Raw genomic sequence first — 25671 nt, 5'->3', positions numbered from 1 at the left:
ACTTCAGACAAGCAAGAGATTAAAGCTATAGGATGGTAGTTTGAGGGGTTAGAATGGTCACCCTTTTTAGGAACAGGCTGAATGTAGGCGAACTTCCAGCAGGAAGCAAGCACGGAAGCACAGTTTTTGAGAACAAATGGAGGGACCCCATCAGGTCCATAAGCCTTCCGAGGGTTTAGGCCAGCATGGGCATGGAAAACATCATTACGAAGAATTTTAATTGTAGACATGAAATAGTCAGAGGGAGGGACAAGCCCAGAATCGTCCAAGGTGGAGGTGTGAGCAAAGGTTTGAGAAAAGAATTCAGCTTTAGAGACAGAAGAGATGGCAGTGGTGCCATCAGGATGAAATAAAGGAGAGAAAGATGAAGAAGTGAAGTTATTTGAGATGTTTTTGGCTAGATGCCAGAAGTCATGAGGGGAGTTTGAGTTTGAAAGATTTTGACATTTTCTATCTATGAAAGAGTGTTTGGCAAGTTGAAGAACAGACTTGGCATGATTCTGGGCAGAGATATAAAGTGCATGATATTCAGGAGATGGAAGGCTCAAGTACCTTTTGTGGGCAACCTCTCTATCATGTATAGCACGAGAACAGGCTGAGTTAAACCAAGGTTTAGAAGGTTTAGGTTGAGAAAAAGAATGAGGAATGTACGCCTCCATACCAGACACTAACACCTCTGTTATGCGTTCAGCGCAAAGAGATGGGTCTCTAACACAGAAGCAATACTCATTCCAGGGAAAATCAGCATAATACCTCCTCAGGTCCCCCCAACTGGCAGAGGCAAAATGCCAGAGGCACCTTCGCTTTGAGGGATCCTGCGGAGGGATTGGAAAAATTGGACAAGATACAGAAATGAGATTGTGATCAGAGGAGCCCAACGGAGATGAAAGTGTGACAGGATAAGCAGAAGGGTTAGAGGTGAGGAAGAGATCAAGAATGTTGGGCGTGTCTCCAAGACGGTCAGGAATACGAGTAGGGTGTTGCACCAGTTGCTCTAGGTCATGGAGGATAGCAAAGTTGAAGGCTAGTTCACCAGGATGGTCAGTGAAGGGAGAGGAAAGCCAAAGCTGGTGGTGAACATTGAAATCTCCAAGAATGGAAATCTCAGCGAAAGGGTAGAGGGACAGAATGTACTCCACTTTTGAAGTTAAGTAGTGGAAGAATTTACTATAGTCAGAAGAGTTAGGGGAAAGATAAACAGCATAGATGAATTTTGTTTGAGAGTGACTGTTAAGTCGTAGCCAGATGGTGGAAAATTCGAAAGACTCAAGAGCGTGGGCACGAGAGCAAGTTAAGTCGTTGCGTACATAGACGCGACATCCAGCTTTGGAATGAAAATGAGAATAGAGAAAGTAGGAGGGAACAGAGAAGGGTGCTCTTATGTCTTCTTGACTTTTTTGAGTCTCTTGGGAAGTGAATCACCCAGGTGGTGGAGATACTGAGCGTCAATATTGTCCCACATGTCCTGAATAGTGGCTTGGAGGCGTGGGAGGGAGGAGGTATCTCTCTCCTTTAGCTTCAGTTTTATGTACGCTCAGAGATTTTCTATAGGGTTAAGGTCTGGCAAATTTGCGGGCCAAGGTTTTAAAAGGCTAACATTGCAGAAATTAAACCAGTCAACAATTAACTTTGCCGTACGGCACGGTGCACCATCTTGCATGAAGGCATTGGCATTGCACTTTTCCATACACTCATCTAACTCATCTAGAATTAGCTCAAAGTAGTTATTTTGGTTCATACGAACATTCTTAGGCAAAAACACTAATTTTCCAAGACCATAGCAAGAAAAACAACCCCACACCATCAAAGAATCTGGATGTTTTACTGTGTTTTGTGTAGCGTGGATCGTAGCGGTTACTACCGGGTCTGTGGTACACACAGTTTCTCTGGTTGTCTGTAACCTGAAAGCTTGCTTCATCTGACCAAAGTACCCTATGCCACCTATCTAAGTCCCAATCTTTGTGCTGAGACACAAATGCAAGCCTACTGTTACGGTGACCATTTGCGAGGCAAGGTTTTGAAACTGCGTGGCAGCCGCGGTAACCCAAGTCATGTTTCACATATCTTCGTACAGTCCTTTCACTCATTCCAGTTAGTAATGCAGGATTCCTGGCCTTAAGTTCCTTCCTGTGTATGCGAGGGTTGGTCTAAAGCTGTCTTCGAATAATGTTCACAGTTCTTTGGGTCACACTGCACTTACGGCCTTTAGGCTTGTAAGGTGGTGGCGAAGCGTCTTTTCCTCCATCATGATAAATTTTGGTCTAACATTGAACAGTTCTGAGAGCTACGCCAGTGTTCGTGGCAATTTCTTGATTTGACTTGTTCTTCCTCACTAAGGCACAAATAAATGAGATTTTGGCCTTACTAATTAGTTTTCTAGGTTCCATAATAGGGAGTAACAAGGCAGAATGGTAAGCTCATGCATCCACTAAATGGGGCCGTGATAGGTGGGTGAAAGAAAATTAAAATCCAAGCACACAAGCCACAGCAAACGTTGACTAAGGAAACATGTGTTATATCCTGCACCACCAAACCCCCCTCGTACAACAGTCCACACTCTGCCTCCTACCACTCATTAGCTTCACTTCCTGTGGCTGAATGAGGCTTCCTTGCTGTGTATGCGAGGGTTGGTCTAAAGCTGTCTTCGAATAATGTTCACAGTTCTTTGGGTCACACTGCGCTTACGGCCTTTAGGCTTGTAAGGTGGTGGCGAAGCGTCTTTTCCTCCATCATGATAAATTTTGGTCTAACATTGAACAGTTCTGAGAGCTACGCCAGTGTTCGTGGCAATTTCTTGATTTGACTTGTTCTCCCTCACTAAGGCACAAATAAATGAGATTTTGGCCTTACTAATTAGTTTTCTAGGTTCCATAATAGGGAGTAACAAGGCAGAATGGTAAGCTCATGCATCCACAAAATGGGGCCGTGATAGGTGGGTGAAAGAAAATTAAAATCCAAGCACACAAGCCACAGCAAATGTTGACTAAGGAAATATGTTTTATATCCTGCACCACCAAACCCCCCTTGTACAACAGTCCACACCCTGCCTCCTACCACTCATTAGCTTCACTTCCTGTGGCTCAATGAGGCTTCCACCACACCACCACCTCTCTTCGTTTGCTACTCTGCCACCCCTCCTTTCTCCTGCTTCGAACCAGTCTCGACCATAATCTCACTTGGGTCGACCTGAGTCGTTTTCTAACCGCAACTGGCTGAGAAAATCAGAAGCAACCTGCTTCATTCCATGGGAACACCTCCTCTGCCTTGGACTACCAGAAAGGATACCACCACCAGGGCCTTGTTCTCACCACCTCTCGTTCTTACATATCACTACTCCTCCCTCCCTCCAGTGACCTTTCTTGTCTCCCCATTTAATTAGTTAGGTTTGTTTCTTTGTTTTAATGTTAAGGTAATTTTAAGTAATTGTTAAGTTGTGTTTAACCCTTGTGTGACGGGGTAATTATAAATCAATCATTCCCATCTGCTCGTAAAATGGTAAACTTAAAAAAAATCATAGGAGATAGTTTTACTCATGAAAATATGTTTCTCTTTGAAATTCTGAATACATTGTTGTACTTTGCAGCTTGCTACGATCTCTAACAGCAAAGTTATTGCTTATCAAATATTCCTGCTGATAGCCACGATGTAACCCACCGTGGAGAAACAACCCTCAGTGCAATACCAGCGTGCCAATTCTCTCTCTCTCTCTCTCTCTCTCTCTCTCTCTCTCTCTCTCTCTCTCTCTCTCTCTCTCTCTCTCTCCCAAGAAGATTGTCAAGGTTTACAAGAGGACTTGGATATTATTCATGAATGGAGCAATAAATGGATGATGGAATTTAATGCTGACAAATGTCATGTGTTGGAAATGGGAAGAAGTATACACAGACCTCATGCAAGCTATAACTTAGGTGGAGTGAATCTAATGTGTGTAGAAAGAGAAAAAGACTTGGGACATATAAACAAAATTGTAGGGGAAGGTTTGGCAATAGTTGCAAATATCAGAACTACATTTACTCACCTGAATGAAACACTGGTAAAAAAAGTAATAGAATCAATTCTGAGACCAAAATTAGAATATGCACAGGTGGTGTGGACGCCTCATTTGAGGAAACATATACATAAACTGGAACGGGTACAAAGAGCGGCAACGAAACTGGTGCCAGCCTTGTATGATATAGATTACCAGGAAAGATTATGTAGACTAAATCTGCCAACGTTGGAAGAGAGAAGAAGAAGAGGTGATATGATCCAACTGTTGAAGTGTGTAAATGAGATTGACAAGATTGATAGAGATGACTTTCTCGAGCTGGATATGACGAGAAGACCAAGAGATAATCATGATTTGAAATAGAGGATTCCGGGGTGTACAACTGATATTAAAAAGTTCAGTTTCCCAGCAAGAACTGTCACTGCCTGGAATAGATTACCGGAGGGTGTAGTGAGAGCAAGAAATATCCATAGTTTTAAAGAAAAGTATGATAAATGGATTCAAGCGAACGGGTGTAGCTCATTTCCCATAGCAAATTTATAGGTAAACTCTCTCTCTCATTCTTTTTTCTTTCTTTCATTCTTGTCTTCACTTTCACTAAAATCCACATCACTCCCAAATGACATGTATATATCACTATCCATCTCATTGTGATATCTCCCCTCATGCGGAGGGGACATTTCACCCGCAGTGTCATGGGGGTTGCCAGATGTCTCCTCCAAGATGGAAAGATGTGAGCCTAGACCGAGATGAAATAGCAAAACTGGCAACTCAGCTCGTGGACAGTGTTGCCTGATACATACACTTGCCCTTCGACTTGAGTAAGAAAACGGGAAGTTTAAAGAAGTGGCGCGAAAAATCATGATTACATGAACGATCACCGCCGCACGAAATGTACCAATGCGATCCTTCATGAACGATCACCGCTGCACAAGGGTTAAGTATTAAGTAAAGTAAATTAAGCCCGTATTTTTTTTGTAAAGTTCCTTTAGTATATATATTTTTTTTGTTTTGTTATAAGCTTGTGCCGTCTGATTTTGCCCCAGGCTCACGGCAGTCCTTACTAACAACCCAAGTTTATAACAATTGGCAACTGTGACAGGACCGTACTTAGCTAGTTAGGAATTGTTCTTCCATTCCCCTACAGGTTACAGTGAAGTGCATTATATATCAGTGCATTTTTTTTTTCTGTGACTTCATTGTGTGATTTAAAGTGACCTTTTTGATTGTTATGTTTGCTTCCTCGGTGGTTAAAAGTGCTTACGTTGGTGACATTGGTATTACATGGTGTTGGTCGGCAGGAAAACTGGTAGTGAAGGTTGTGTTCACTGATAACATTTACCATTTTTTTACACATAAGGCAGGTGTTTAGTGAATGTTATCCAGGTGTAGGGAATCCTCAGGACTCTTTATCATTCCCTCACCTCGCAGATCCTCTTTTTTTCTCCACTAGTTAACCTAGTTTCAAGTAACTTGTCTGCTTCAGTCTAAATAATCATTCTCAAGACCCAATACGATTCACTTCTCTTTGAAGTCTTGTAGTACAAGTGCAACAACAAGAGCAAGAACAAGACAACAAACCGAGTAAAACGAGAGCAAACATCAAAAATATACCAGTGACAACGGAGCGTCCCAACCACAACACCACCCTCCACCAACTCCAACACAGTTCTGCCCTCTACCCGCGCGCAGCCCACACAAGCTGCCAACGGTGCGCCGAAACCCTCTCGAAACATTCCCGAAACTACCACAACAATAACCAAATAAACCACATCTCCCCATTATCTTAAGATCACAAAAAACAAATACACCTATCAACACCTCAACAGATTATTAAAAAAACCTGAGAACAAACTTAATTAACAAAATCTGCCATCCATGCGGGAGGCCTCCTATTCCTTACTGGACGAGGCTCTGGCACTGGACAAGGCTCAACAGACACAGAGTCTCCCTCTCCCTCCTGAAGACTCTCCTCCTCTTCATTACCAGAACACTCCGCAGGTGGTTGTACTACTGGCCGGACATCCAACACATGCCTCGGCATATCATTAACAACAAGATTATTTGGAGAATTCACCTGTGTACCAGTCCCTTTTCCCCACTGAATAGTACACCTAGCACCAGCAGGTTTCACCCACACCTCATCTCCAATATGTACAGACAACTTCTTACTGCTCTGTCCCCCGACTTCAGGGTTTTTCACCCACGGGTATCTCCACTCGTAAGTATAGACTGAGCGCTGTGGTACCGATAAGTCATCCTGCCCATATCTTAGTGTGCTGTTATACCAATACACAGCTTCCAAGGGAGAGATACCTCCTCTTTCAGCAATTGCCTTTACCGTCCTGTGATGTCTCTCAACAATCCCGTTCCCTGACGGTCTGTATGCAGCTCTAAATACCCCATCTATATTCCAGCCTCGCAACATATCAGCCAAATGTTGAGACCGAAAAGCCGTGCCATTTTCCATCAACAACTCGTCTACTGGGCCCCTCTCCAAGAAAATGCTATTCAGTTCATCAGCTATGCAATGCACATCCTCTCTCACTAACTTTCTCCAAATAGCAAAACGACCTGGGCCACAGTCCACCACAGATAAATATGGCACCCCTCTGTAATGGGTCACATCAACAGCCAATCGCTGCCAGTTAAACTTGGTACATATTTCTCCCTTTTGATGTGTTACAGGTGCAGGATCAATTGATTGACATCTCTCACAACCTTGTACAACTCTCTTCACATCATTCCTTGCCACAGTCTGGTCAACCTTTTTTGTCAAGTACCAAGTTCGATCAACTCCCATATGATGCCTATTGTGAACTGCACGCAAATCTGCTATTACTCCTGAGCCCATATAATAATAATAATAATAATAATACTTTATTGCTCTTACAGAGAATTTGTTTTGTGCTTGTCAGAGTATAAAGAAAAATTGTAAAAGTAGAAAGACTACCAAAGCTATCAATTACATCTATTCATCTCCAATCACGAACTACCCAAAACATAAAAACATAAATATAAAACATTAAAAACATTGCTGATATCCTTCTGAGCCGCCTGCCATTACAACTGTTGATTCACATTCATTATCCTAATACTAGATGGAACAAATGACTCCCTATACCGAGATGTTCGGCCTTGCACTGACCTCCACCTTCTGCCAGATGGTAACAATTCGTAACATAAGTGCAGAGGATGACTGGGGTCATTTATTATGATATTGCTTCTCTGTACAACCGCTCGTTTATACAGGTCCAACAGTGGCTTTGTATTTTTTACTTTTAATCGGCTACATTTCTTTATTATCTTGCCTAGTTTACCTTTAGATTCCAAAGTACTATTTCCATACCAACAGCATATAGAAAATGAAAAAACTGATTGTAGTATACTGCTGTAGAACAAATCCAGTATTTTATTACTAACATTTAACTTGCATAGTTTTCTAACAAAAACATTCTTGAATTTGCCTTCTTATATATTTTATCTATGTGGGAAGGAAAATTGAGTTTATTGTCTATAACTGTTCCTAAGTATTTGTATCCTTCTACCACGTCAACAGTTTCATCATTGATTTCCAAAGATTCATGTTGTACGGGAGTCTTACTAAAATCAATAATCATTTCCTTAGTTTTGTTAACATTTAGTTCCAAAAAATTATCTTTGCACCATGTACTAAAATTGTTAACTTCTTCTCTATAAATAACATCATTATTCACACAAAGTGAGACAATGGCTGTGTCATCTGCATATTTAAATATCTTATTACACTCATTTCGACTCCTACAATCATTTGTATAAAGAGAAAACAGTAGTGGTGACAATACGCAACCCTGGGGTGCACCTGTATTTGTTACAATTGAGTCAGAGATCTGGTCTTTAAACTTTACATATTGCACCCTTCCAACCAAAAACTCATGTATCCATAGAACAAGTGGTGGACTTACACTAAGCCTTATAAGTTTTCCATTAACATGTGAGGCTGTATTGTGTTGAAAGCACTTGAAAAATCCACAAACAACACCTTAGCAAAGTGCTTACTGTGTTTGTTATTTACATTTTCCATAAATCGAAGCATATAATTTATAATTGATAACATAGCATCTTCCCCACACCTATTCTTCTTGTAAGCAAACTGATAAACATCCAATTGGTCTTTCACTTCAAGAAACAGGAACTTTTTAATAACACTTTCTAAACATTTCATAAATATACATGTCAAGGCTACAGGCCTGTAATCATTACAACCTTTAGGTGTTTGATGTTTTGGCACGGGAATAATTTCAGATGTCTTCCACAGTTTAGGTATATAAGATTGATCCAAGGAACTCTGAAAAATCCTACATAAAACTGGAACCAACTCATATTTGCAAATGCTTACTACCTTAGCACTTACTCTGTCAGGACCTGCCGCTTTATTGCTCTTAATTCTTTTCAAACTTTCTAGTACATCCTCATACATTACAGTGAATATTCCATGTTCCTTGCTATATAAAAGCTCAGTATGTTCACTTTGTACATTCTCAACGGTCGAGGCAGCTCCCAGCCAGCTCTTCTTCACACGAGTTAACATATCAGCCTTATTCCAATCTGATGGCACCAACAATATCTCAATCTTCAACCAAAATTCTTCGATTAACTCTCTCAGATTTCCCAACCTGCGCTTAATGAGCATTTCTGCTGCTCCCTTCGTGTGCACTCACTTTTCTGTACTTATCACACTTTCTAACAATGCCACAACAGTAGCAGAATCAACCTACAACTCTAACAAAGTTATGCCCCACTTCAAAGCCAGATTCACTCCCTTTAAAACAGCCTCCAGTTCCGCAACATTAATATGGTTAAAATCATCATTCTTTCTCAACCAGGCAGCATCCTCGACTGTTCTTCCCTCGATCTCCAACACTGTTCCAATTGCGATTTTACTTGCATCTGTCCAAACTACTCCATGAGTACTCCAAGGCACCAACCAGCTCCCCCTCACGGGATCCTCCCTAGCAACTCTATCCATAACCTCCTTGATCATACACATAGTCTGGTCACCAACGAGATCCTCCCAGTGAAATCCTTCTGCCTGTCGCTTAATGTAGCTACAGGCAACCCGTAACTATCCCGCAACAGGGTAATGCCCCACAAGCATCCCACATACTGAAAATAGCTCCCGCCTGGTAAGGGTGTCACCAATCTCTGGCAATGTTTTTCCTCTCCGAAAAACCAACTCGTCTCCTGATTTCGACAACTTCAATCCCAACACTGCAGTTCCCTCTCCAACTGCTTCCGGAGGTTTCGTAACAAGCCCGTATTTATTAAAATGTTTGATCACATCCTGCACTGACACCCTACTTTCATCGACCGCAATGTCATCTATATACGAACTAGTTGCTGCCCTGATAACAGTATGCAAACTCAACACATATTTTGACACTTTTGACATTATACAAGGAGCTGAATTTAAACCCAAACCCAATGTAGTGAGACAGAATGTTTGACCTTTATAATTAACAAGTTGGTATGGCCACAATTCTTTATCGATCTTCAATTGAAGATAAGCCGATTTCAAGTCCACTAGAGATACACGCTTAACAATTTGGCGCCACTCCCTCAATTTCTCACTGCAAATACTGACAACATCATCGCCTGTGTGACACTTAACAAAAGTATTCAACTCATGAAAATCGAGCACTGGCCTCACTTTATTATTTGTAGGTTGTTCCACTGCCATGAGAGCAATAATACATGTATCAACATTCTCCCGCCAAGGCACCAGTATTCCCTCCGCGATCCATCTATGTACTTCCTTCTCAAACTCCAACTGCTTTTCGCTTGCCATATTTTTGTCGTAACATGACACTCTATTCTTGAGTTGAACAGGATGCTCAGACTTCCATGTCCATTTTATCGTCCAAAGCTGCCCATCAAACTTAGCATGAAAATCAGTGTCATTTATTTCCAGAACACTGTCACCGTTTATTAGCAGGCTGCTCATCTCCTTGCACTACAGCCACAGCTGGCTGACCTTAGACACGAACTTTGGAGTCTCCAAATTTAATTGTACCCCGACCAATGGTAACTCCGCCCAACTGATCAATAATATCAACTCCGACAACCACATCCACACCAACAACCAACTGATCTAACATCAGCACCCTATAAACACTAACTACTTTATCTTCAAACACCAACAACTCAAGACCAGTCACAGTTCGGCACGTTACTAGCCAGCCATCAAAAGCACAAACACGAGCTTCACCATTACTGCTTCAAACAAACTTTGAACAAACAACAGTTGTAGTACAACCAGTATCTATTAATGCTCTCCCAACTACCCCACCTATTACTACATTTCCAGTGACAGAGCAACTTCCGGCGCTGAAATTACTCCTTTCTAGTTTTCCGAAATATGTTCTTGGCACCTGCTAGTGACATGTCCAAATTTTCCACACCTAAAACACCTCACCTGTTCTTTACAATCTCTGATCATGTGTGGGCCTGAACAACGGAAACATTTACCTGAAAATTGATTGGCAGTATTTACCCGTCTAGGCCCTCTTACTGTCTCCTTAAACTCCCTGGTCACAGAAGATAACTCCACTTGCGGCTTGGCTGTCAGGATTCTAGCTCGACTAATTAAATCCCCCATCTCAAGTTTCAGAACATTGGGTAATTGCTGCAAAGAAACTCCTACATGATCGGGAAACCCATTCACAAATGTTAATTTAGTAATATTCTCCAATCCTTCACCTGTAAATTGAGCCAACCCTGCCAATCTCCTAATTTCGTTTGCATAGACATTGACGGGCTCCCCTGTCCACCGCTTCTGAACCAATTTTGCAAATGAGGTAAAGGCATCATCAGTGAACGCTACTCGTAACTTCTCTTGAAGAATCTTTGCATCCGTTTGCCCCGCATCGGTTAACTCCAAGTACAACGCCAATGCGTCGCCCTCCAAATACAATGGTATGAAACTGGCCACATCAGTAATCTTTTGCAACTTGGCCACCAGAGTAACTTTCTTCAACCATGACACTACATCACCCTCACCAGTAAATGGCTTTATCATGTCCATTGTTATTTTGGACGCAGCCATAATGAATGCCTAGATAACTTGTAGTACAAGTGCAACAACAAGAGCAAGAACAAGACGACAAACCAAGTAAAACGAGAGCAAATAACAAAAAATATACCGGTGACGACGGAGCTTCCCAACCACAACACCACCCTCCACCAACTCCAACACAGCTCTGCCCTCTACCCATGCTCAGCCCACACAAGCCGCCAACGGTGCGCCGAAACCCTCTCGAAACATTCCCGAAACCACCACAACAATAACCAAATAAACCACAAGTCTCATTTCAAGTCTCAGTAGTTAAGAGTAACCCGGATCTTTACTTTTCTCATGCTGTAATCCTCTAGCTACCTGTATTCTCTAGTGATGGTACTTGTGAGTGTTTTGCTGAAGTATAATTCTGGTAATTTTCCAAAGTTGCCTTAATTATCACTCTGCCATAACCCCCAACTTAAGTAATTCACTTACACTTTTTTTTTTTTTTTTAACATCTCTCAGTATGGCTTCTGCACCCTTTAGCTTAACTGAATTTTGTGCAAACTCTTCCTTAAACCAACTTATCTCCCATAACATAAAGAAAGAGGAATGGAAGGCAATAGCAAAGTACTTTAACATCCCAAAAACATATCAAATGACTAAGGAAGTTATAAAGAATACAGTGCTTGAAGAACAAGTAAATAGGGAAATCTTGGAAAGTGCCACCATAGATGTCATAACTCCCATGTCAGCTCCTCGTAGGACCTTAACTGATACTTTCCCTGTAGAACCAGACAGGAGTCCTCCTAGTCAATGGGAAATGGAAAAGCGATTAGAATGTCAATTAAAGATGCACGAAATGGAGCTTCAGGCACAAAGAGAGAAGGAAGATAAAGAGCTTCAGGCACAAAAAGAGAACGAAGATAAAGAGTTTCAAGCACAAAGAGAGGATAGGGAGTTTCAGTTTCAGCTACAGAAAAAAGAGTTCGAGATTCGGGAATTAAATGCACAAAATGATTCAAGATTCAGGCAGGAAGAAATAGACCTCAAAAGACAATTGTCTGCCTTCAATGCTGCTACTGCCGCACCCCTTGTCCTTACTTTTGATGAGTCTGATGTGGACAGCTCGTTTAAAGCTTTTGAAGGCATTGCCAGGTGTAATAAGTGGCCTGAAGATCAGTGGGCATCCCTCCTTGTCCCTAAACTAATAGGTAAAGCTTATCGGGTGTACAGCAGTCTCAGTGATCAGGAATACTATAAGGTAATTAAAGACTGCATTTTAGATGCTTACTCTGTTACACCAGATGGATATAGAGAGCAGTTTAGGAACCACGTAAAGGCAGATACCCACACTTATGTTGAGTTTGCTAGCGAGAAATTACGTTTGTTGAAAAAATGGTTTGATGCCACCAACCTAACCACCATTTCCGAACTGATCAACTTAATTGCTTTAGAAGAATGGAAGAACAAGTTACCCTTTAACATTCTTTGTCATGTGGAGGAGAGGGGAGAGAGTGATCTGGTGCAGGCTGCCAAGGTGGCCGACACTTATGCCCTGTTGGTGAGATCCATGAGTAGTAGAGGTCGTGGTTCCCAGAACTATGTAAGGTCCTCCTTTGGGGAAGGTTTTTGGGGCATGGGTGGTAAGCCAACAGGATATAGTCAAATGCTCCCAATACTTTGTGTTCTTATTGCAAGAAACTGGGTCACATTATCTATCAATGTAAACATCCCCACTATAAGGCCTCTCAAAATGAAAAACAACCCCCCACCAAGTCGATTTATGGATTTGAGAAACCAATTTTGACAGTCAATCATGATGACTCAGATCTGACACTGTTGGACCCTTTCATACATCAAGGTAGAATGTCCCTGCTTGGTAGTGAAAACAAGGCTTTCCCAGTTAACATCCTAAGTGACACTGCAGCGGTGTGCTCTGTCCTTTATATAAATGCCGTTCCAAACCTAACTACTGTTTACACTGGTGAAACAATCCAACTTAAAGGACTTGAAGACTGCCCTATCTACTGTGTGGCAAAAGTTTACCTTCAGAGTCCCCTTCTTTCCGGTGTGATAAAAGTGGCCATTAAATATGATGAACCAGTGCCTGGGGATCAGTTACTGCTGGGTAATGATGTGGCTGGTAAGTTAGTGGTGCTTAATGTAACTGTTGTCGATTCTCCCCTAGAGAAAAGTCCTATGGAGACCTTGGACACCACCTTGCCTCACTTGTTTCCAGCATGTGCTGTCACCAGATCCCAGTCCAGGCACATCAAGTCACCTGTTCCCCTGCCTACAGATCTTCCTTCAGAAGACCTGTATGCTAAAGTCATTTCAAGGGAGAATTTAATTACAGCCCAAGAACAGGACCTCAGTTTAAGCAAACTAAGACGTGCAGCCCTTGAGGGGAACGACCTTTCAAAACTATCTTGTTTGTACTACCAGACAGGGGTACTGATGAGAGCTTATAGACCCCCCGAGTTTCGTGAGTTAGATACTTGGTCCAAAACTCATCAAGTTGTCATCCCTACTTCAGTATGATCGGCAATCATAGAACTTGCTCATGACAGAGTGTCAGGTCACCTAGGCATCCACAAAACATATAAGAAGATCCTCCAAGATTTCTTCTGGCCAGGGATGAAAAAGGATGTGTGTGACCAGCTTTGTAAAAACATGCCATCTTTGTCAGCTGGTAGGCAAACCAAATGAATGTAATTCCCCAGCACCTCTCAGGGCTATCCCAGTCCAAACAGAACCATTCAAACAGATTGTGATTGACTGTGTTGGACCCTTGCCCAAGACCAAAAAAGGTAACCAATACCTTCTCACCATCAAGGATACTGCAACCCATTATCCGGCAGCTATTCCACTAAATATTTCCTCCAAACAGATTGTAAATCATCTTTTCCATTTCTTTACTTCTGTAGGAATTCCCAAGGTCATTCAGTCAGATCAGGGCACTAATTTTACTTGCAATTTTTTCCAACAGATTGTAGATGACCTGATCTCTCATGTAACCTCCTCAGCTTACCACCCCCAATCCCAAGGCTGTCTGGAGAGATTTCACTAAACCTTAAAATCCATGCTCTGAAAATTCATCCTAGACCACCAGGGAGATTGGGACGAGAGAGTAGACTTTTTACTCTTCGCAGTAAGGGAATGTCCCATAAGACTCTTTAGGATACTCCTCCTTTGAACTTCTATATGGTAGGCAGATAAGGGGGCCTCTAAAACTCCTCAAGGATCAGTGGTTCACTCAAAACCAATCTTCAAGCCCCAGTGTATCTGACTACATCAGTACCCTAAAAAATAAGATAAATGAAGTTAGAACCATTGTTAAGGCTAATCTTCTCAAAACTCAAACTAAAATGATACAACAAACTCAATCTAAATCTAAAATCAGGAGTTTCAACCCGGGTGAAAAAGTCCTACTTTTCCTTCCCACTCTAGGTAATGCCCTCAGTAGTAAGTTTTGTGGTCCATATATTGTGGCCAAGAAAATATCACTCCTAAATTACATCGTCCATACTTCAGATCGACATAAAGACACTCAATTGGTTCATGTCAATCTCATGAAAGCTTATCTCTCCAGAGAACCAGAGAAGGACTCTCAAAACATTGTATCTGTTTTAACGGTGTGTGCAGTGGGGAGCGAGTCAGGAACAGTACCTCCAGAGGAAGAGTCTGACCCTGAGTTCGATGTCACCTCCTGTAAGATCAGACCATCGAACACGCAAATTCTGTCCCATCCTGATGAGTATTTTTCTCATTTAATTACTTTACAGAAGAATGATTTAAAACACTTATTAGCATCCTTTCTTAAAATAACAGCAGACCTTTTTTGGTTTTGTACAGTCATCCAACATGACATAAAACTAACCTGTCATGACATCAAGCCAATTAGACAAGCAGCCTATTGCATCTCCCTGGCTTAGAAAGATGTGATGAGGATGGAGGTAGATTTCTTGTTAACTCACAACTTAGCTGAACCTAGTAAATCCCCATGGGCCTCACCCTGCTTGTTAGCCCCTAAACCCGACAGTAGCAGCCAGTTTTGTATGGACTACCGTAAAGTTAATAAAGTGGCGGTTCCTGACTCTTATCCTCTACCTCTGATCGAAGATCTTATAGATAGCATAGGAAATTCTCCCTTTGTCAGTACAGGTGGACCTTGATTTACGAAGGCTTGATTTACAAAAATTTGAAGTTACGAATAAAATTATTTTTTTCCTTTGGCTTGATTTACAAATATAAAATTTGAACTTACGAATAAAAACATTTTGTAGCTTTTTCAAATTTTCAGCAACTTTTATTATCAACTGCCGCTGCTACCCATGACAGGACTTGATCACGTCAGTCCAGTCTACCTCCACCACCGGTGCTCGTAGTGATCACAGTGAAGCATTTCTTTCGTTAGCTTTTTAAGTGCATATTACAGTGCACTATGTCTCCAAAGCATGGCATAAATCCAAGTAAGGGTGGTGACAAGCCCAAGAAAGCCAGGAAAGTGGTAACACTTGAAACAAAGCTTGCTATATTGAAAAATTTTGAAGAAGGAATGCAAGTGAAGGACATAGCTAGTTTATTTGACATGGCTGCGACAACTGTGGTTACTATCCGGAAAGACAAAGATAAAATCATTGCTAGTGCAAGGAATGCAACCCCTCTCAGTGCAGAAATAGTGACGAAACACTGGCCTGCTATAATGGAAGACATGGAAAGGCTGTTGTCTTTGTGGGTGGATGACATGTGCGGCCGGGATGACTCACCCATGACTAACAAAGCCATTCAGGAAAAGGCTCTCATTATATGAAGACTTGCTTGTGAAGGATACTGAAACTGCAGGACCCAGTGGTAGTGTTTCTTATCCACCATTTAATGCCAGTAAAGGGTGGTTGAACAATTTTAAACAATGCTTCAACCTTCACAGCGTCAAGCAGACGGGAGAGGCTGCGTCTGCCGACAAAGCAGCTGCGTCTGATTATCTTCCTGTTTTTCTTGACATCATAGCAGAAGGGGGATACACTGCCCAACAAATGTTCAATGTGGATGAAACAGTACTATATTGGAAGCGGATGCCTATGAAAACAGTGATCTCTAGGAATGAAAAGAAGGCTCCTGGTCACAAAGCGTCCAAAGATCGTGTGTCCTTGCTTTTTGGTGGCAATGCTACGGGTGACTTTTAGTTAAACCCTGTGTTAATTCACCACTCTGAAAACCTTAGAGCTCTTAAAGGGCATGCCAAGCAAGTTTGCCTGTGATTTTTCGGTCTAGTAAAAAGGGTTGGATGAACAGTCATACATTTCTGGGCTGGTTCACTGATCATTTTTGTCCAGTCGTGGAAAGGTACTGCCATCAAAAAAACTTGGCACATAAAGCACTACTATTGGTAGATAATGCTCCTTGCCATCCCACAAACCTCTCAGACCTGTCAGAGAATGTTTGTGTTGAGTTCTTACCGAAAAACACCACGGCTTTACTTCAGCCGATGGATCAAGGAATAATCGCCACATTTAAGGCTTATTATTTGAGGCGCACATTCAAAAAGATGATTGAAGCTGTGGACACTGATAAAAGTCTCTCCATTACACAATTTTGGAAGCAGTTTAATATCAAGGATGGGATTGACATCATTGCAGGGTCATGGAATGAAGTAAAAGAATCAATGATGAATGCGGTGTGGAAGAAAATATGGCCCAAGTGTGTCCACAATTTTACTGGTTTCCCTCAGGTGCGTCCTGTGGTTACCGAGGTTGTCAATCTTGTCCATAAAGCAGGGATGGAAGAAGTTGATGAAGAAGATGTCAGTGAACTATTAACCTCACATGAACAAGAACTTACCAACGAAGAACTCATTGCCATAGAACAGGAACGAGCAGTAGAGGAGGAAGCAGCAGCAGCAGAGGAGGAAGACGCCACTCAACAGCACCATCTCACTCGCAAGATTTTAGCTGAGGCTTTCATCGAAATAGAAAGTGGCATGCAAAAAATTGTTGATAATGACTCCAATCGTGAAAGAAGTTTAAAGTTAGAACGCAACATTCAGTATGCCCTTTCTGCCTACAAACAGCTTTATCAGCAGAAAGCTCATCAAGCAAGACAAACAAGACACATCTTTCTTCAGTGTTACTTCTGCTCCGGCAGACACCTCAACCTCTGCTGCTACATCAGCCTCACCCACTGTTGCTACAGCTGATGACTTTCTGGACTTATCAGGAGCCACCCTCCCTTCAACTCTCCAAGATGATGATGATGATGATGATGCAGATTCCCTACAAGCCTACTCCATGTCAACACCACCGTCAACCCAGTAACCCCTCGCAACCACGCAGTTACCCTGCCATCTCCAGTCTTTCAGCTTCTTATATTTTGTAAGTACTAGCATTATATTTATGTACTGTATGTATTTGCATTATCTATTATTATACAAATTAATGTTTTTATATGTCATAAGTACATTTTGTACAGTGTATCTTTCTTGTGTTATGTGACATTCTAGGGACGTGAGCAGGAACGTATCTTGCCTTATATAATGTAAGTCTATGGAGAAAAAAGGCTTGATTTACGAATTTTTTATTTACGAACGGTTTTTCCAGGAATGTAACTCATTCGTAAATCAAGGTCTACCTGTACCATTGATCTCCTCAAGGGTTACTATCAAGTGCCCTTAACAGAGAGAGCCAAGGAGATCTCAGCATTCATTACCCCCTTCGGCCTCTTTCAATACACCGTTGGCCTTTCTAACGCACCTGCAACCTTCCAGAGGGCCATTAATTATATCACCCAGGACCTGGAAGGAATATCGGCCTACTTGGACGGTCTGATAATCACCTCACAGGATTGGGTGGAACATATGAAGTGACTGAGGATGTTGATGGAGCAGGAGCAGGAGGCTGGGCTCACCATCAACCTAGCCAAATGCACATTTGGGAGATCCATGGTGGTGTATTTGGGACATGTGGTGGGGAATGGTATGGTCCGTCCCAAGGGGGCCAACGTGGAGGCCATCTTGGGCTTTCCGCTCCCTTCCACCCGAAAGCAGCTCGTGAGGTTCCTGAGAATGGCTGGTTTTTACAGGCAATTCTGCAGCAACTTCTCCCTGGCTGCACCCTTGACGGATCTGACCAGCTCATCTGTCCCATTCCGATGGACTCCAGCCCGCGACCGTGCCTTCCAACACCTCAAGGCATTCCTTTCCAGCAAACCAGTGTTGTGGGCTTCCGATCACTCTCGTCCTTTCCACCTACAAATCGATGCCAGTGATATGGGAATCAGGGCCGTTCTCCTGCAGAGTGATCCAGTCACCTACCACTCCACCAATCTTAAAAAACATCAACTTGGATACTCCACAATTGAAAAGGAAACTCTTGCACTTGTGATGTCCCTACAGAAGTTTGAGTGCTATCTCCACCCCCAACCCACAAACGATCCAAGTCTACACGATCATGCACACAATACTAACATTCTCTTCAATACTTTCCTCTTATAAATAATGATTTACAAAAATAAAGTATACACTTATTTGCTTTATTCAATATTATCCAACATGTATAGCATACAATAACATTTCAACATGAACATAGGGTATAAAGATGTACTACATGTAATAAAGATATGAAAATGTATGAGTGTTTGTGACACTTTTTGCTCCCCACACCTCTCACTCAACACCCTCCGGGTGATCAACATCATCAGATTCTGTACTTGTTTGCCCCACTTCTTTTCCCTTACAAGCTACTTTAAAATAGTTTCTAATGTCTCCTTGTTTGCAGCTCTTTTTCTTTGCAACAAAAACTCATTCTCAATGCAGTGAAGGGTCATAACATCTCGGGTTGACATGTATGTGCACTGCTCAGCAAACCTGACAAAGCCAGCTATGTGTTTCGCAGCCTGTTCCCAAGTTACTTTAAGCTCATTATCATCATCATCATCATCATCATCACTAATTTTCTCTAAATGATCTTCTACTACAGCGTTGATAAGTTCCTTATCTGTGAGAGTGAATGTTACGGCCTGATTTTCATCCACGTCCACCCATTCCCGTAACGCTTCATCTGTCACTTTAAGTTGCACATTTCCCCCCATTTCCCTCAGCTCGTTCACTACCGAATTTTTCAAGCCACCTCCAAACCCTTCAAACTCCTCATCATCCTCATCATCAAGCATAATCAAAGGGTACAATTTGTGCCAACATTGCATCAATGTTTGCTTTTTAATGTCTAGCCAAGCAAGTGAAGCCATGAATATCGCATTTTTAGCATTAAACTGTTTTTGGAACTCAGGGATTGTGTCGTCCTCATAATTAACAAGTTTGCGAAGGAAACTCTTACGATAATTCATCTTGAAATTTTGAATGACTCCCTGATCCATGGGTTGAATAACACTTGTGACATTAGGGGGCAAATATACAGCAAAAATATTTCCCACAACAAGTTCCTCTGCTGGTGGATGAGCTCTACAATTATCTAATAATAAAACTACCTTACTGTCCTCTGGGAGACCATTTTCTTCAGATTTTCCTTGACAGATGGCACAAAGCAATGCTTGAACCAGTCAAGGAAAATTTCAGCTGTCATCCAAGCACTTCGTTGGTTACGATAATCGACAGGCAGGTAATTCACGTTCTTAAAACAGCGCGGCTTCTTGTGCTTGCCAACCACGCACAACTTGACTTTGTGCGTACCAGCCATGTTAGCGCAGCACAGAACTGTCAGCCTGTCCTTGCTCTGTTTGAACCCCTTCACATCTCCCTCCAACTCGCTTGCAAGTGTGGTTCTTGGCAGACAGCGGTAGAACAGGCCAGTCTCGTCAGCATTGTAAATCTGCTCAGACGTCAGGTTATGCTCCTCAACTATTTTTGCAAACCTATAAGAAATAAAAACAGAACATGGAATAGATAAAGAAATTAGGTTAGAAGAAATTAGGTTACAGTAGTATAGCCTAGGCTTAGTAAACAAAATTTAACCATGGTAGCATAGGCTAGGCTTATTAAACATACAGTAAATGAACATAAATTTAACAAGGATTAGAGAAAGAAATTAGGTTAGAAGAAATTATGTTAAGGTAACATAGCCTAGGCTTAGTAACAAAATTTAACTATGGTAGCATAGACTAGGCTTATTACACATATTGATAACATAAATACAACATGGTTTAGAGAACGAAATTAGGTTAGATTATTTACAACTATATAGGAATATGAAACACAAGTTTGTTTTTGTTGTTGATTAGGGCCACGAACGCGAAGGACTGCAGGTTGCTGAGAGGGGTGGCCCTGAGGCCGCCAGGAGGGTGGGCAGGTCGAATGTTGTGACGCCCAGGGCAGACAGCTGGGAGCGTAGTGCAGTGCGGTGGGAGTAGAAGCGTGGGCAGCGGGGCAGGAAATGCAATAGGAAAGGGCAAAAGGGATCAACAAACAGGCGCAGACGGTGCAAGTAAGCTGCGAGTGTCGTGTGGCCCAGGCGAGGCTCCAGAGTTGTTATTGTTGTGATGGGTGCACGAACCCTCAAGGTCGTCAACCTCCCCGTTGTCATGGTAACGGGCTTCCCATTTTCTTCATTCCCTCACACACAGCTGCTGCCTCCCTTCTCATTTCTTTTATTACGTCCTCTTTTTCTTGTAGCGTAATGGTTTTCCTTTTCTTAGCATTACTGCTGTCACTAAGAAGTTTTCTCTTTGGTGCCATTGAGCAAGATACTAAGAACTTGAGTCAGTAAATGCAGAAGTAGGATAACACTCTTGCCAGGGGCGACGGTGTGGTGGAACTGAGGCAGGGTGTTATTGTATTCAAGCGTGGGGCGGGCGGTGTGACGGGCAACCACAAACAATAACAATAAATCCCGCGCTTTATGATTTATAAATTTTCAATTTTTTTTATCTTAAATTGCCTTATAGTGGACTGACGTAACTACGAGTTTGACGTAACTCGAGACAGACGTAACCTGGGACTTTACTGTATATATATATATATATATATATATATATATATATATATATATATATATATATATACACATTTAACCCTCAGCTATCACGCCCAATTGGGGCCGAAATAGCCGCGCCATAGCCGAAAACGCGATAGCTGAATTGATCTTGGCGGGAAGGCGGTTTTGGTCATGAGTGCTCAGATATTCCATGACGTCATGGCGGGACATGCGATAGCAGGCATCTGAGGTCGCGATAATGAAATTCTAGCAGCTTTTCATGGGTGTGCGATAGCAATAAAACGCGATAGCCGAAGTCGCGATAGCCGAGGGTTGACTGTATATATATTGTTGCGAAGGTGTATTGCAGAAGCCTCCCAGATATGTACGTGTGCCTGTGTGAGTGTGAAGCAGTGTCATAAGAGAGTACATATGGGTAGTACATATGTGCAGACTTTAGCTAAAGGGTAAGCGAGGTGTTGGTTGCTCGTGTTTATGAAACTGTCACACCTTAATGGAAGGGACGCTGAGCTAGGCCTCCATACGGAGGAGATGTGACCCCGGAGGTCACGGGGAGATACGAGTGTGTGTGTGTGTGTGTGGGTGTATGGGTGAGGGCACTGGCCAGCCCTGGGATAATTGTCATACGGTACCGTGTAAATAAATGCATGCATGTGTGAATTACTTGTAGCCAGCATTATTAGGGATATATTGGTAATTAGCAGTTAAGGTAGATTGCGTTACCTAATAAGCTGAAATAGACTCGTAAGGACATTGCCTGGCAGGTGCGACGGCACAGGAGGCGTGGTTTGTGGGGCACTGTGTGGCACCAACGAGGACAGAGGACAGGAGTGTAGCGAGAGACTTCGAAGGAACAAGTCGTACTCTGGGGAGCAGTCAGAGAGTGAACGAGAGACGGAGAAACAGTGAAGTGCCTGACGAACTAACAAAGTGTTACCCGTACCTTGTTGCCGCTCCCTGCCCCGTCCTGTGTGCCGCCGCCACCTGCTCCCGGTGACTCGTGTACAGTTGCTGTAGTATAGAGAAATAAGGAAGAAGTGTTTCCTTCTCCCCACTCTGTGTGACTGAGGTGAGTGGGAGTGGGTGCTATAGCAGCAGACAGCCAGGCATAAGAGAGCGCTCTGCCCGCCGCTCCACCCCAGCCGACCCACGCCACCCAGATAAAGTCATTCTCCCCGACACACACGCCCCGAATCACAAGAAGATTGTGAGGCGTCCCCTCCCTGAAAAAGAAGCTGAAGGAGGGTCGCAGCAATATATATATATATATATATATATATATATATATATATATATATATATATATATATATATATATGGGTTGGTGGGTGGTGGAAAGAAACTCAGGAGTAGCAGCTACTCCTGAGTTTCTTTCCACTACCCACCAACCCACCTGTTCCACATTGTTACATATATATATATATATATATATATATATATATATATATATATATATATATATATATACAGGCAACCCCGTTTAACAAAGGGGTTACGTTCTAAAAACACTTCGTTAAGCGAAACTTCGTTAAGCGAACCGATTATAACAAGTTTAACCCCTGATTTGAACTTTCATTGAGAGTAAGCAAAGCGAGAGTGCATCATAGTACAGTAAAAGGTTTAATGAAAGTAAAAATTATGAAGTTAAACATTTAGGTAGTTTAATTTAAGTCATTATAATGTACACTAATGTATGTATGTACGTAACTTTATAATGTTGTTGATCTTAACTTTATGAAGGGAGGGAGAGTGAAACGGAAGTACACTAACCGGCAACCTGTGGAATGTAAACAAAGTGCGCATCATTGTACTGCATACAAAACTTATGTACCACATTTCCACTAGGCTTTCCATTTTATCCATTGTAGAGTCACGAGTTCTGGTGGTTCTTTTAGCTTGCAAGGAAGATGAGGTCTCACTAGCCTTCTTTAATAGAGTCCCGTCTACATTGAACACTTGCTTGGATGAGTATTGTCCTTCTTCCAGGGTCTTCTTAAGCATATCTGGGAATTTCCTGGCTGATTCTGTGTCTGTTGATGCTGCTTCTCCGGTCATTTTGATGTTATGAAACCCGTGTCTTAGCTTAAATTTTGCAAACCAACCAGAACTTGCTTGGAAGGATGTATTTGGCCCGTCATTTCCTTCGATGTCGTTAATGAGGCTTTTAGCTTTTTCCTGAATGATGGCCAAACTAACAGGAATGCTGGTCTTGTTCTGGTGTTGAATCCAAGTCGCCAGCATTTTTTCCATCCTCTCCATGGCCGACGATCTGCTGTAGGCTACCCTCTGCAATGTCCTAGACGAACCTGCTTCCACAGTTGCTCGTATTTTTGCAGCATTGTTTCGGACGCGCCTCAGTGTGCTCTCCCCCAATCCCAAGGCATGGGATATGATCGAAGTTTTTTGTCCTTGGTCATACCGGCTCAAAATTTCCATTTTCTTAGCCAGAGTGAGTGACTTGCGCTGCATTTTCTTAGCTGGAGGGTCGCTGCTGGTTCCAGGAGAAGATGAAGGACGTTTTGGGGCCATTTTGACGAATGAGTAAACTGGCTGGACTGGCTGTGACTGCAAACACACAAGAGGGCTGTAAACATTGAACTGGGAGCGGGAGAGGCCGCCTGTCAGCAGGCAGCGGAACTACGCATCTGGCGCACTGTTTGAAATGCGGTTGGGGCAAATCGCATCTTAGCGAACAGATCGCACAATTTTAATTAATTACACTCAACCCTCGATTTGCCGGACTAAAAGGGGGGAAGGCTTGTCCGGGAATGGCAAATGTCCGGCAATGGAAAATGTCCGGGGGTCTACCCCCTTGCCGGACTTTACCCTATACAGGTTGAACCCCGCTTTAACGGCACGCGATTTACCGGAATCCCGTGTTTAACGGCAAAAATTTCCGGTGGGAACATAGTGTTGTCTTTAACGGCATTTCGGCACCTGCACCAGCTGTACCAGGAAGTTGGAAAATAAATCAGACGTTTTTGTTCAGAAAACAAAACTGAGGGAGAAGAAAGAGACTTTGCACCAGATGTGGAAGACAAGAGAAAGAAAAATAAAAGAAAGGCAGGATCAGGAAGAATAGAAGTAACAGGAGGTGCCGAGGCAAAGGCAAAACCTCCGACGACCATCATCATCATCATCATCATCATCTCACCACGTGGGGCCGTAACACATGCCAATGCCAGTACTAGACGTGTATGTCCGCCCGCGCTGCCATCTATAGTGCCCGATTTGCGAACTTTGTCTGGCGCGGTAGTTTGAAATCGACTTGTCCCGGACTTTTTTTTTTTTTTTTCCCCACAGACTCTTGTCCGGCAAATCCGAAATCCGGCAAATGAAGGTCCGGCAAATCGAGGGTTGAGTGTATAATATTTTTAATGTCGCATCTTAGCGAATTCGCACAAACAGAACACGCACAAAACGAGAACTACCTGTATATATATATATATATATATATATATATATATATATATATATATATATATATATATGATGATTTTCTTTTCAGGAACCAAACTGAATGGATAATGGTCAGCAGTCAGGTAAAGCCAACTGGAATGTATATTATCATGGAGCTGTTCCCAGCCACCTGGTACAACCTACGCATCTCTGCCCATAACAGTGCTGGCTCCTCTGTAGCAGAATATGAATGTGCAACTCTTACTGTGATGGGGGGTAAGTTGATAGCTGTTATTTGAAATATCTCAGCATATCTTAGCCAGGTTCATCAAGGAAGGAGCCAAGTTTTTTTTTCTATTTATTTATTATTTTTTTATTTATTTATTTTTTTTTTATATATTTATTTTTATTTTCATGGAATAGGGGAAGCTGGCCAAGAGCAAAAAAATAAAATAAAAAGAAATACTCATTTGATTGCCGATTCCCTAAAAGATTAAGAGAGCCAAAATTCTGGGATTAATGTCTTGAAACCTCTCTCTTAAACGAAGTCAGGTCATATGAAGATGGTTATACAGAAACAGGCAGGAAGTTCCAGAGTTTACCAGGGAAAGGTATGAATGATTGAGAGTACTGATTAACTCTTATATTAAAGAGTTGGACAGAATAGGGGTGAGAGGAAGAAGAAAGCTTTGTGCTGCAAGGCTGCAGGAGGAGGGGAGGCATGTAGTTAGCAAGATCAGAAGAGCAGTTAGCATGAAAATAGTGATAAGGGATGCAACATTCCAGCAGTGAGAAAGAGGCTGAAGACAGTCAGTCAGAGAATAGGAGTTGATGATACAAAAAAGCTTTAAATTTCACCCTATCCAATAAAACTGTGTGAGTGGAACCCTCCCCCCCAAACATGTAAAGAGTGCTCCATACAAGGATGGATAAATTTACTTCATAAAACCAGTTTATCTATCTATATTCTTTTACGTTATGTTTTATTATGTTTTTATACAATATTTATATATATATATATATATATATATATATATATATATATATATATATATATATATATATATATATATATATGTATATATATATATATATATATATATATATATATATATATATATATATATATATATATATATATATAATATACAGTAAGGTCCCGAGTTACGTCAGACTTACGTTCCTGAAACATGACGTAAATCGATTTTGTACGTAACTTGAGTTTTTGTACTTTCAAAGCATATTATCAAGTTTTCAACCAATAATTTTTTATGGTTATTCAGGTAAGTAAAAGGTTATAT

At 41.9% G+C, this 25671-nt stretch overlaps 1 protein-coding gene across 1 annotated transcript in view; it reads left to right on the top strand.

The window, feature by feature from the left end:
• The window catches only part of LOC123513262 (Down syndrome cell adhesion molecule-like protein Dscam2), a 100873-nt gene that overhangs the window by 39338 nt on the left and 35864 nt on the right, over positions 1-25671 (top strand). The window contains exon 11 of the mRNA XM_045270333.1: positions 24480-24646. Coding sequence (XP_045126268.1) covers positions 24480-24646 — 167 coding nt within the window. The remainder of the gene's footprint in view (positions 1-24479; positions 24647-25671) is intronic.

The sequence above is a fragment of the Portunus trituberculatus genome, chromosome 35, assembly GCF_017591435.1.
Source record: "Portunus trituberculatus isolate SZX2019 chromosome 35, ASM1759143v1, whole genome shotgun sequence".
Taxonomy (NCBI): Eukaryota; Metazoa; Arthropoda; class Malacostraca; order Decapoda; family Portunidae; genus Portunus; species Portunus trituberculatus.
Note: the sequence above shows the minus strand (reverse complement) of the source record. Positions and strands in the feature narration are given on the sequence as shown.